Below are 13,233 nucleotides of genomic sequence, written 5' to 3' on the forward strand. Positions count from 1 at the left end.
AGTTATTGCTATCTGAAATCACCTTTACATGTTTATACTCCCATTGTCTCCCTTCTGCCCTGTCTCTGAGTATAGGCACATTGTTTTTGTTCAATGGCGTGTTCGGAACCCAGAGTGCTATTTGGCACCAAGTAAGGGATCAATAATTGTTTGCTGAATGACTGAATGAAAGTCCCACTTCCAAATTATTCACTTTAGGTACTCTACAAAGTGAACCATAGTAATTTGACTTAGGTCTGAACTGAACGAGACCTTCGGGGGGACTCTGATGTTCTGCTTCATAAGTATGACCTTGCTGAGGACAATCTGCCATCAAGCTTGAGGTTGTTCTTTTTAAGTGAAAGTTTTTCTGGGACAAGACAAATCTGAGAGAAAGAGACACTATCAGCAGTAGATGCTATTAGAGACAATAAGCTTATGAAGGATTGGAAGGTAACTCAACCACTGGCCCACTACAGGTTGGAAGCTGAACAAGACCAACAGGGAAAAAATGTTGACAGGAATCTAGCAGGCAGAGTCCTGGGAAAGTGAGAAGCAGCCATACCCCCTTTCTCCCTCCACGATTCTCTCTGAGCATACAAAACATTGTTAAAAGACAAGTGTATTAGCAACTTATGGTGAGATTCTGGTGCTGATAGGGTTATGTCCAGACCAAAGACACTAAACATTCCTAAATCCTACCATGGCCTTCTCATGACATTCCTGAGATATATATAAACACGGGACAATGGCTATTGGGAAACAAGGCACCACTCTATTATTGGCTCAGCTGGTGCTTTTAACTCCAGTGTAGAGCTTTTTGGGAATAAGTAACGGTAGGCTTATCAAGACCTTACTTCCCTCAAGCCTGTCTGAAACCAGCTGGTAAGAGCGTATCCCAGTGCACAAAAAGAAAAGAAGGGAGAGTGCCTGTATTACCTGAGAAGCTCAACCCCGTTGCAGTGCAAAGCTGGAAGGAAAGAGAACAAAAGCTGGCCTGGCATGCCAGTCTGTCCTTCCACTGTTCCGTTCTTGTTGAAGCAGAGAAGCAGAAGAGGCCAAGTAGTGGACATGATCTGCTAATCCACCACAGGCTGGACACTGCGTGAAGTGCCAAGTAGAGAACATCAGAATTACCTTTAAGGAGTGTGGAGTAGAGCCATGGAGAAAGACTGATATGCAGAGCGGGCAGCCATGAGTAATGCCAGAGACGTAATAAGGGCCAACCCCGTATGGTTAATAATGTTGGTGTTCTTTCAGTGCCACTGATAGTGTTAACTTACTATTAAGAGCTCGTTTTCTCCTCCCGAAGCCTGAGACACTTGAGGGCAAGATTTGCTCCTGGCCTCTCTCTCATCAGCCTGTCACAGGGGGCAGGGCTGTCACAGGATCCATGTGGTGGTGTTTCCCACTCTAGTGCCCGAGTGGCCATGGTTAGGACAAGCGCCCTCACAGCACTCAGGCTCAAGGAAAATAATACGAAACTCGGAATCCAGAATTGCCTATTTGTTTTGACGATTGGCACAGTGCCCTTCTCCACTCCTAATTTATGACAACTGCACAGACATTATGGAAGTAGCAGATGTGGAAAGGACTGTTTAAATATTAACTTGCCTCCTGATACTAGTCAAGTTAACTTTGGGCACAGAAAGTGGGATTACTGTGAATTCCTTTAATAACTGGGAGTCTTTTTCTCCTAGACTTATATAACACACATACACACAAAACACACACACATACACACATACATCCCTTTATTTTCTTTACTCTCTTACTGCTTGTTCTGAAGCTGCTGTTTGCATAGTTTCTCCTCCTCTTTCCTTGACTTTCTTTACAATCTGTATTGTTGAGCCCCATCTCTGTCTCTCAGCCCTTGCCTTCCTTCTGACAACTCACATAAGGCTCTAGTCTGAGTTTTCTTGAATCACACTCCTTGTTTTTCAAATACAACCTCAGCTTCCACATGGCTCATGTTCCTAGGAATTTATAGGCATATTTTACATTGGGATGTACAAGATCTTAACAAAATGGTCTTGATGCTTTTCTAGTTTTATTTATTATACTTTTACTACACTGTGGCTTTTTCTCTAGAAATAGTGGTCATGTGGCTTTGAAAATTCTAGAGCTTTTTGAACAGTCTCAAAAAGGCTGGATCGTTTGACAAGCAAGATTACCTCCCAAGCAGAGCAAGGGAGCACCCCTGTGTCTGGAAGTAAAGCTGTGGTCTGCTGTCCCTTCAGTGGCACAATGAGGCCCTCATCATACACACAGGATGTTTAAATGTGGATGATGCAATTTTTATCAGAAGCAATTATACAAAGGATTGAGATATGTTTAAAATCATTTCCTGGAAGCTTGTGGTGATATGCACTGTCTCTGTTTGTCTAATCTGAAGGCCTGTCGCATGAACAGTCTGAGCTCATTTTATGACTCAAAAATCTTAGAACCCTACAGCCATTTGTGTAACGAGAACTGTCTGGGAACGAGGGGGTATTTCCAGTGGGAGAGATGTATTCTCTTGTGTCAGCAAGGACTAGTACGTGCTTGTTCCTTAAGAAGAGAAATATAATGAACATGTGCCATGGCCAATAAAAAACTCCATTTTTTATGAATGAACTTATATTATAGTTCTAACATTATAATTAAGAAAAGCATTAATAAAGCTCTATGTGTGTTATAAGTACATGGATAATACTTGTCTATAAGACATATGGAAGAGGATTTCAGATAAGTAATAAGAAACATTCAATTCTATAACAGATATCAAAGATTATGCTGTATGTATGTTGGTAATAACAGTACTTGGTATTTACTGGTATTTACAGTATTGAAAAGTACTGAGTACTCTTTCTTTGCCAGACGCATAATACAGTCGCTCTGAAAGATTTGTAAAATTATTACTCCATTTACAAATGAGGGGACTGGGGCTTAGAAAGGCTACGTAGTTTGCCTGAGACTACAGAGCTAAGAAGTAATGTGCATGTGGTAGTAATGCAAAGCAGAGATAAGATGTTCCAAGCGTACATATTTTTGTAAGTATGTAAGGAGGAGAGTGGCAGGAGCTAATCAGCATTTATAAAAAATTATTTAAGGGGGCGCCTGGGTGGCGCAGTCGGTTAAGCGTCCGACTTCAGCCAGGTCACGATCTCACGGTCCATGAATTCGAGCCCCGCGTCAAGCTCTGGGCTGACGGCTCGGAGCCTGGAGCCTGTTTCCGATTCTGTGTCTCCCTCTCTCTCTGCCCCTCCCCCCGTTCATGCCCTGTCTCTCTCTGTCCCAAAAATAAATAAAAAACGTTGAAAAAAAAATTAAAAAAAAATTATTTAATTATAATTGTCAAATAAACTTTATAAAGAAAGATGAACTTCATTTAGTACTTTGAATTAAAATTTCTGTTACAAAATGTGTTGCCTGAATAGAGATGACAGTTACCACCTATCTTTTCATTCTCTCATGCACAAGGCTTTTCCATATAAGTCAGGAGCCAGAGCGCAAGGGTTTTACCCTCAGCTTCCCCACCACTAGCTGGCTGACTTTGAAAAAGTCACATGCCCTCTCTGGAGCACAAAGAGAGGGCCATCCCTACCAAACCAGAATGTTTTGAGCACCTCGTGAGAGAATAAAAGTAAAGCACTTCACTGGTGAAATAAAACCTGTATGTTAGTTTAAAAAAAAGTGAAGTACTTCAAAAAATAAACCACTGTAGGAATAAACCAACCAAAGAGGTAAAAGACCTATACTCTGAAAATTATAAAACAATGATAAAATAAGTTGAAAATGACAACGAAATGGTATGGCATTCCATTCTCATGGATTGGAAGAATATTGTTAAAATGTCTATACTTCCCAAAGCAATCTACACATTTAATGCAATACCTATCAGAATACCAATAGCATTTTTCACAGAACAAAAAATCCTAAAATTTGTATGGAACCACAAAGACCTCAAATAGCCAAAACAATCTTAAAAAAGAAAAGCAAAGCTGGAGGCATCATAATTCCAGACTTTAAGTTATATTACAGAGCTGTAGTAATCAAAACAGTATGGTACTGGCATAAAAATAGACACGTAGATCAATGGAACAGAAAAGAAAACCCAGAAATAAACCCACAACTATATGGTCAATTAATCTTCAATAAAGCAGGAAAAAGATAGTCTCTTCAATAAATGGTGTTTGGAAAACTGGACAGCAGCATGCAAAAGAAAGAAACTTTCTTACCCCATACACAAAAATAAATTCAAAGTGGATTAAAGACCTAAATTCAAGGCCTGAAGCCATAAGAATGTGTGAAGAGAACACACACAGTAACTTCTTGACATCAGCCATAGTAACATCTTTATAGATATGTCTCCTGAGGCCAGAGAAACAAAATCAAAAATAAACTATTGGGATTTATCAAAATAAAAAGCTTCTGCATAGTGAAGGAAACAATAAAAAAAAAAAAAACTAAACCTATGGAATGGGGAAAGATATTTGCAAATGACATATTCCATAAAGGGTTTGTTTGCAAAATATATAAATAATTTATAAAACTCAACACCCAAAAAACAAGTCAACTAAAAAATGTACATAAGACATGAACAGACAATTCCCCCAAAGACATACAGATGGCAACATACACATGAGACGATGTTCATCGTCACTTACCATCAGGGAAATGCAAATCAAAACTACAATGAGATACTATCTCAAATCTGTCAGAATAGCTAAAATCAACAACACAAGAAACAACAGATGTTGGCAAGGATGTGGAGAAAAGGGAACTCTCTTGCACCATTGGTGAGAATGAAAACTGGTGCAGCCATTGTGGAAAACAGTATAGAGATTCCTCAAAAAGTTAAAAATACAACTACCCTATGATCCAGCAATCACACTACTTTAAGTATTTACCCAAATAATACAAAAACACAAATTCAAAGGGATGTATGCACCCTATGTTTATTGCAGCATTATTTACAATAGCCATGATATAGAAGCAGCCCAAGTGTCCATCTATTGATGAATGTGTAAAGAAGATGTGGTATGTAAACACAATGGAATAGTATTCAGTCACAGAAAGAATGAAACCTTGCCATTTATAACAACATGGATGGAGTGCAATGCTAAGTGAAATAACTCAGAGAAAGGCAAATACCATAAGATTCTACCCTTTGAGGAATTTAAGAAACTAAACAAAGGGGGAAAGAGAGAGAGAGAACTAGTCTTAACTATAGAGAACAAACTGATGGTTATCAGAGGGGAGGTGGGTGGAGGATGTGGTTAAATAGAGTGATGAAGGAGTGCACTTTTTGCAATGAGCACCAGGTGTTGTATGGAAATGTTGAATCACTATATTGTACACCTAAAACTAATATTACATTGTATGTTAACTAACTGGACTCAAAAATAAAACCTTGGGGCTCCTGAGTGGCTCAGTTGGCTAAGCGTCTGACTCTTGGTTTCGGCACAGATCACGATCTCATGGTTCTGTGAGTTCAAGCCCCACATCTGGCTCCATGCTGACAGTGCAGAGCCTGCTTGGGATTCTCTGTCTCCCTCTCTCTCTGCCTCCCCCCCACTCGCACTGTCTCTCTTTCTCAAAATAAATAAATAAACTTTAAAAAATAAAACAAAACCTTAAAAAACATAAACTATGTCCACTATTTAAAAAAATAAATTATGTCCACTGTAAAACACAAAACAAAAACAAAAACTAAACCACTATGCACATGTAAGTTACTCTCCTCAGCACTGTGTAAAAATATGTAGGAAGAAAATCAGGATTTTTAGTAACAAGTTTTTCCCTACCTCTCTCCACTGCCTGTTTCTCAACCATTTCTCATCTGTCATCAATTAACTTCCATGCATATTGGATTAGCTTCAGTCCATTTCTTCTTCTTCTTGGCCAAGAATGCTATTCTGATCCCTTTTCCAAAATAATCATGTCTTTGTCTTTCATTGTGGCCTTTAAATATTAGCCAATATCATCCTTTATGTCTTTTTCCAAAGATAAAATTCTCCTGCCATTAGGTTAGCCTGGCAGGGCCATTTAACATGCTTACTTTGTTTATTCACAGGGTTTGCTTTTAGTTTAAACCCATGACATATATATTCCTTTTTGTTCTTCCATTCCATGTTATTTTCACTAACTTGTGACTTACTCTAATTTTTGTTTCTGGAAAGGCATAAGAAGTCTGACTGTAATAGTCTTACACTTTTAAGTTTAAAAATTTATTGTCAATATTTTTATAAATAATTATGGTATTGCCATATAATTAAGCCATCACTCAACACAACTAATATGGATGTGCAAAATGGCATGTCTCTTGTCAACAAGGACCTTCTCTAGGGGCAGAATAAATAGGGAACCAAGTACCTTTTAGAACCCCACGGACCACCCTGGTGTTGATCCACATATATTTGTTACACCATAATTCATTTCTTTTCCATTTTAAAATAATCTTTATGGCTAGACTTTTTCCATAGTTGGTGTTACTTATCATAAATAAAAATCTATAGTAGAAAAGCCATTTTTTTTATTTATTTTTTTTAATTTTTTTTTAACGTTTATTTATTTTTGAGACAGAGAGAGACAGAGCATGAATGGGGGAGGGTCAGAGAGAGGGAGACACAGAATCTGAAATAGGCTCCAGGCTCTGAGCTGTCAGCACAGAGCCCGACGCGGGGCTCGAACTCACGGACTGCGAGATCATGACCTGAGCAGAAGTCGGCCGCTTAACCGACTGAGCCACCCAGGCGCCCCTAGAAAAGCCATTTTAAATATCCCTGCTCTGACTTGCTTCTCCCTTCCCCCACTCTGGACACAAATTTGTGCATATACCTACAAACAAACACACATACACACCCATCTTTTGTGACTTGCACAGGGGTTGGATCTGCTGCTCTCAAATATCTGGAGACCTGCAGTGATCTGGGAAAATTCTCCATGCCTCACTAGCTTGGCTCATAATTTAAAGCTTTCCTCTATGTTAATGCCTGAATGTCTGTTCCTGGAACAAAGTTCATTTACAAAGGTGAATGGGGCTTACACATGCGCACCTTCCTGGTGGCCAGTTGTCTGAAACTTTTCCATCAGTCTAGCTCCATCTGACAAGGGATTTAGGGAATACTAAGTGGCACAGGTTGGAACTGTTTGTTAATTTGTTTATAGCCAATAGGATGGGCAGACAATGAGTATCTCTTCTCTGGGAGACTTCTAAACAGAACTTACTATGATAGAAAGAATCAGGGGTTTGGAATGAAAGCACACAGGTGCAGCTCTAGACTTTGTTGCCAAGTAGACACTGAGACTTGGTTTTTCATAGGAAAACAGGAATAGTTGTAACACTTGACTTCTCTGGGAATTTACAAGCATCAAAGGAGACAATGTACATAAAACGTACTTTATAAACTGTAAAGCAGTTCATAAATGTTGCTTTTCCAAATTTTCTCATTCATAAAACAACCATCTGCCAAAGAACCTTGTTTGAAAGGTACTATCTCATGGGCTTTGATTTATAAAAATATGGTGGTCTTAAGACCATTCCTTTCCTTCCAAGAATGTGGAATTTATGTCATCACAAGGCTTTAAATTGAAAATATCAGCTTTTGATTTTAACTTTAGGAAAACCTCATGTTGGATGAGTCAATGTAACAGAATCAGCTTTTATTGACTCATTTGTTTCCAGTGCAAAAGCTAATTTCTAGGCTTCTTATGAAACAGAATAAGCTTAAGATGTTTTAGCAATAATGAGGTTGGTGGACTTCACCTTAGGGAACTGAGAGACCTTGAGGGTTTAGCCATCCCACTATTTAAGGAAGCAATCTGGCAGCCAACGGAGTCTGAAGTAGCATAATAAAGTTTAGAAACTAAAATTTCCTTTTAACACATGCCAAAGGGTTTGACTATTAAATTTATAACAACAGCATTTCCCAGCCAGGAGCTAAAAATGAGCTCTCTTTACCTGTCTTCCTCCTTCCTAGAGATTTGAAGTCTTCCCCTTTCCATCATAAAACTCCTTTTGCATTACAAGCAAGAAGCAACTAGCTATATAGAACTCACCAGACCCCTTGTGTTGTCAGTGGCTTAAAACTAAACCACGTAAGGAATAATATTTATGTTTATATACTGTGTATTCATAGACTTTGAAATTTCTTACATTAATATATTGTATACAACAGGCTTCTAATCCTAAGTAAATATCGTAAATATCCCCCTTGGATGTCTGATAGACATCTCAAACTTAAAATACCTCATACTGAACTCTTAAGCTCACCTTATCTCAAAATCTTGCTCTACTGATAGTAGCCCCCTTATCTAATCATGACTAATTGGTTCCTTTTAGTTTCTTAGCAGAGAAACCCAGAATCATCCTTGATTATTTGTGTGTGGGATGAGTGTGTGTGTGGGGGGGGGGAGGGGGGGTGAAAGTGTGTGTGTGTGTGTGTGTGTGTGTGTGTGTGTGTGTGTGTGTGTGTGTTAAAAACTAACCTCAAGAAATCCTACTGGCCCTACCTTCAAAATATATCTAAAATAAGATCACTTCTCATGAGCCCTGTGGGAGCCTCTCATCTCCTCTCGCCTGAATTTTGCATTTGCTTCCAAAATGCTTCACTTGCTTCACCTTTACCCCAGGGCAATCATTCTCAACAGAGCAGCCTTCAAAACCCTTTTAAAATATGTCAGATCATATCACTACTGTGCTGAAAACTCTCCAGTGGCTTTCTCATGTCACTCAGAGGCAAAGCCAAGTTCTTACAATTTCATACCAGTCTTATGGGATCTGGTCCTGTGACCCATCTGACTACATCTCCTCCCACATTCCTCCTTATCACTGCAGTCCAGCCACAGGGCCTTTGCATTTGCTGTTCCCACAGCCTGGATTATTTTTCCTCCAGAATTTTATGGCTTGCTTCTTTACCTCCTTCAAGTCTTTGCTTAAATGACACTTTCTCAGTGAGGCCTCCCTGACCATTCTAATAAAGATTACAACACCTTCCACCCCCACCCGTGTGGGGTGGAAAACAAAACAAAAAACAAAAAAACCTCAAGACAACCTGTCTATATGTGTACATGACAACATCCCTCACAACTTTGTAACGTGAGACCACTTAATCAGACTGTTTGTGTGTTACCATATTCGTGCAGTATTCGTTCAGTATATGTGCAGTACCATATTCGTTCCCTATTCGTGCAGTGCCGGCACGAATAAAGTTGCTTCCTGGAAAGAAAAGCCTCAGTGTCATGACTCTGTGTGAGAATCCTACTGTACTCCTAACTCTCCTGCTCATTCTTCCCACAGAGCACTGATCACCATCATGATATGTTTTATTTACTTATTAAAGTTGCCTATCTTTTCCCACTAGAATGTAAGTTCCACAAGACCAGTAATTTTTGACTGACTTATTCACTGATGTATCCCTAGTGCCTAGAATCGAGTCTGGCACATAGTAGGTCTGGCCACCATGTACAACCTCACAGGATGCATACTTAACAAGGCCGGGGCACACTATTTATATGGAAATGGTACCCCCTGGTGTGGTGCAAAATTTCAGCCTGGCAGGATCGCAATAAACATCTGTAGCATCAAATAAAACTTGTTTTGCCCTACTATTTTAAGTACACCTCTGTCAATAATCTCTAGAAAAATCGCTAGTATTAAAGGAACACTTGGAGAGTTTATAGACTCACGGACCAAAGGAAGATATTTATAAAACAGCCCCTGGATTGTGGGTTTAAAACTACCTACACCACCATAAATACTGTTTACTAACTAAACAAAGTATTTTGAATTCCACTGGAGGTGGGCAAATTGGCTATGTTTTGGAACTCTACATAATCACTATTTCCCCACAAGATAATTGAACAGTAAGTGTTATTTTAAGTCATCTTGGAAGAATTCCCAGTTTCACTGCAGGAGAAAAGAGTTTATGTCTTGGGATTTTGTTTTGTTTTCAGAATCAGCACACACGACTGTTCATGCAGCTCTTTTGTCTGGTTGTGATTAAGTTAAGTCCATTACTTCAAAGAAGCTTTGCCATACTTCAGCAGGATTTACTCACTAACCTATCCTATTCTTCACATTTGTAACATTCTCTCCTGGCATGTTTCTTCCTGTTACAGCTGATTACATAAGATTTTATAAATAAATATGCCAGCCTCCTCATCTTCCTGTCTGATTAATATAAGAATGTCACAATTCCTTTGGAGCAGCCACTAGTGATGTCATAGCCTTTCCTTATGAGGATGAATTGTCAGGAATCAGAATTTCACTGAGGCCTCCGGGTGAAAGCAAGGAGGAGAGTCTACTGGAAATGTTGCCAACAAGGAGTTAGCAATGCTCTATGAAACATTCTCTGCAGTCGCTAGCATGACCTGTCGGTGTCTTACTAATGTGGTTCACCATATTTAAAAAATGAGTCATATATGATAAGGACACCCTTGTTCTTTACCGGTCACTGGAATGATCTGTTTTTCCACTGTTTTCTATTGTTTTGTGTTAAGAGTCTAATACGGCATAATACTGCCAGAGATCTATGTATATTCTTTGAGAGAATTTCAAGTACCTTCACGTCCTTTTTGTTAAGAGGCACACAATTGTACAGATACTTCTTTCTCTCTCTTCTTCCCATCTGATTAACGTAGGAGACCACGGCCCTCACAACAGTAGTGGAGATGTCATAACCCTTCCTGAGTGTGAGATTATCAAATCCTGAATTCATTGATGAGGCTGGAGGAAGTGAAGGGGAGAGTATCCGGGGAACACTGAGGCAATAGGAGAAAGCACGTAGCCTTTTGAGCTTTCTCATTGAGAAAAAGGTAGCTAATGGTGCTTTACTGCCAAAGGCTCTGAAGAACAGGATGGTTAAATGTTAGATGAGAAACACTTAACTTTTATTCTGCAGTGTGTTTCTCTTGGGCTGGTGAGGATGGATGGAAAATGTGCACAGGACAAGTCACCTGAATTACCACAATTTAGTACTATTTGAACATACTCTGCCCTTCCCTATATTATGAACAGTACAGCCTGGGCCTACAGTGTGGATGTGTGCTTACCAGATGACCTTGGCCGGTGTCCTTCCTGTCCACAGCCTCCTTATACGCCACACAGCCACACCCCCATCACAGTAGGTATGGCTTGACCATCATTTCCAGTTTCTATTCCTTGATTATTCTGGAACCCAACCCATTTGTTCAGATAGCTTTCCCAATCTGGGCCCTATGCCAGGCCTTCTTGTAGCTAAGAGGAAGGAGAATAACCTAAGGGTTAAGAGCTTGGGCTTCAGAATCAGTTACACTTGGCTCTCACTAGCTATGTGAATCATTAACTGTCTTTCAAAATAATCTGTATTTTCCTCTTTCCTCTGTATTCATACTCTTCCCTCTGCTGAGAATAATGACTGACACCGTCATCCTCTGGTGTTCATTTTTGTATCCTCTGACCATCTTAATGTTTGTTCCAGAGGGAAGCCTATTTATATATTTCTGTTCATTTGTACTGTTATTGTTTTCCTTGGCATGTATTTTAAACAGCCTTACTGGATTTGGTAGATTAGAAACACACCATCTTTCTGTACTCATTGTGGCACTTAGTGTGAGGCACATGTTATTTAATCAATAATGCTAAAACATTTATGCAGAAGGCTCACGAAAGAATTTAAGTTTCATCTCATCTTTCCCAACTTTGACAAGGAAAAAACATTGAATCAAATGTGCTTTCTTAGTAACTGGATGATGCTGAGTAATTAACCTACTACAGATTCTAAAGATCAGACTGTTTGCATGGACTCTTTCTGTCTATTCTTCTGTGACCAGAAATGTTAGATGAATGGTTCCACAGGGAAATAGTCTCTAGTTGGAGAAGCTCTGTAGGAAATAAAACTAACCAAAGAAGGATGTGAGCACCAGTCTCTAAACTCTGCTTCCTGCATTCTGGCTACTGATGTGTTAACATGGAAGGAGAGCTCCAGAGTATATTTGCTCTGTGTTTTTGCTAAGGATCCCCTTATATAGACAATAAACAGTAAAACCACTTAGATAATTCATTTGCTCCCTATGTAAATTAACATCTGAACACTGAATTTCAAAGACTTAGTATGGAAAAAAGAATGTCAAATATCTCATTAATGATTTTTATAATGATTGTATATCAAGTTAGAGAAAATATATTATTTAAGTTAATTCGCCTTTGCTTTTTATTGTATTAATGTAGCTAGTAGAGAATTTAAAATTACATATGCAGATCACATTTGTGGCCTGCATTATATTTCTCTAATGTATTTCCCATATTCATCAAGAATCAGGATCCGCAGGGGCGTCTGGGTGGCTCAGTCAGTTGAGCATCCAGCTCTTGGTTTCAGCTCAGGTCATGATCCCAGGGTCGTGGGGTTGAGCCCTGTGCTCAGGGCTTAGCATGGAGCCTGCTTAAGATTCTCTCTCTCTCTCTCTCTCTCTCTCTCTCTCTCTCTCTCTATCTCTGCCCTTCTCACACTCTCTCTCTCTAAAATAAAAAAAATAATAATAATTTAAAATCATTTAAAAAATATTAAAATCATTTAAGAATTTGGACCAGCTAAGAGGAAAGGAAAAAGAACTGGTTATAGCTGAACAAATATGAATTACTATTTTCTTATTAAAAATTGAAATTAAATGTGGGTTTTTTCATTGTTTAGTGGTCAGTTTTAATCTTTAAGAAACTATAGCTAACATTTTATATTTAATGAAAAAAAATTCCTATTTCTAGGTTACTGGTTGGTTCACCTTGGAGTGGTTTTCCTGAGAACCGAATGGGAGACGTGTATAAATGTCCTGTTGATCTGTCCACTGCTACATGTGAAAAACTGAATCTGCAAAGTAAGTGGTAATTAGAAATATGATTTTTTACAAATAACAAGATCTCATTTGTTATAAACCTAACTAAAAAACAATAACAAAATCAATCATAATTCTGTCTTAAAGAAATAGAGACAGCTTTTTTTTTTTTTACCTTTGTATCTTTAGTCATATGAGGTCCAATTGCATCCAGTCTTTCAATGCAGATTGAAGACCTGATTTAACAAGATGCATGGGAAATGTGTGCCTCGTGGACCATCTAGCCCTAGACTGTGGACCACTTTCCATTAATGTTTAAGATTGTTTTGCTGATTCCTTACAGAAATCTAAGTTTATCCATACCTCTCTCCCTCCTCAAAACAAATTATTAAATATACACCTGTCAGTACCAGGGTTGCATTTAGAAGTAAGGAGAAATACTCTGTTTCTGGTCTTGACTAT

At 38.8% G+C, this 13,233-nt stretch overlaps 1 protein-coding gene across 1 annotated transcript in view; it reads left to right on the plus strand.

The window, feature by feature from the left end:
- ITGA2 (integrin subunit alpha 2) overlaps window positions 1-13,233 on the plus strand; it is a 105,996-nt gene that overhangs the window by 29,205 nt on the left and 63,558 nt on the right. Inside the window, exon 3 of the mRNA XM_058719459.1 lies at window positions 12,704-12,813. Within this exon, the coding sequence (XP_058575442.1) occupies window positions 12,704-12,813 (110 nt within the window). The remainder of the gene's footprint in view (window positions 1-12,703; window positions 12,814-13,233) is intronic.

Source organism: Neofelis nebulosa, chromosome 1 (genome assembly GCF_028018385.1).
Source record: "Neofelis nebulosa isolate mNeoNeb1 chromosome 1, mNeoNeb1.pri, whole genome shotgun sequence".
Taxonomy (NCBI): Eukaryota; Metazoa; Chordata; class Mammalia; order Carnivora; family Felidae; genus Neofelis; species Neofelis nebulosa.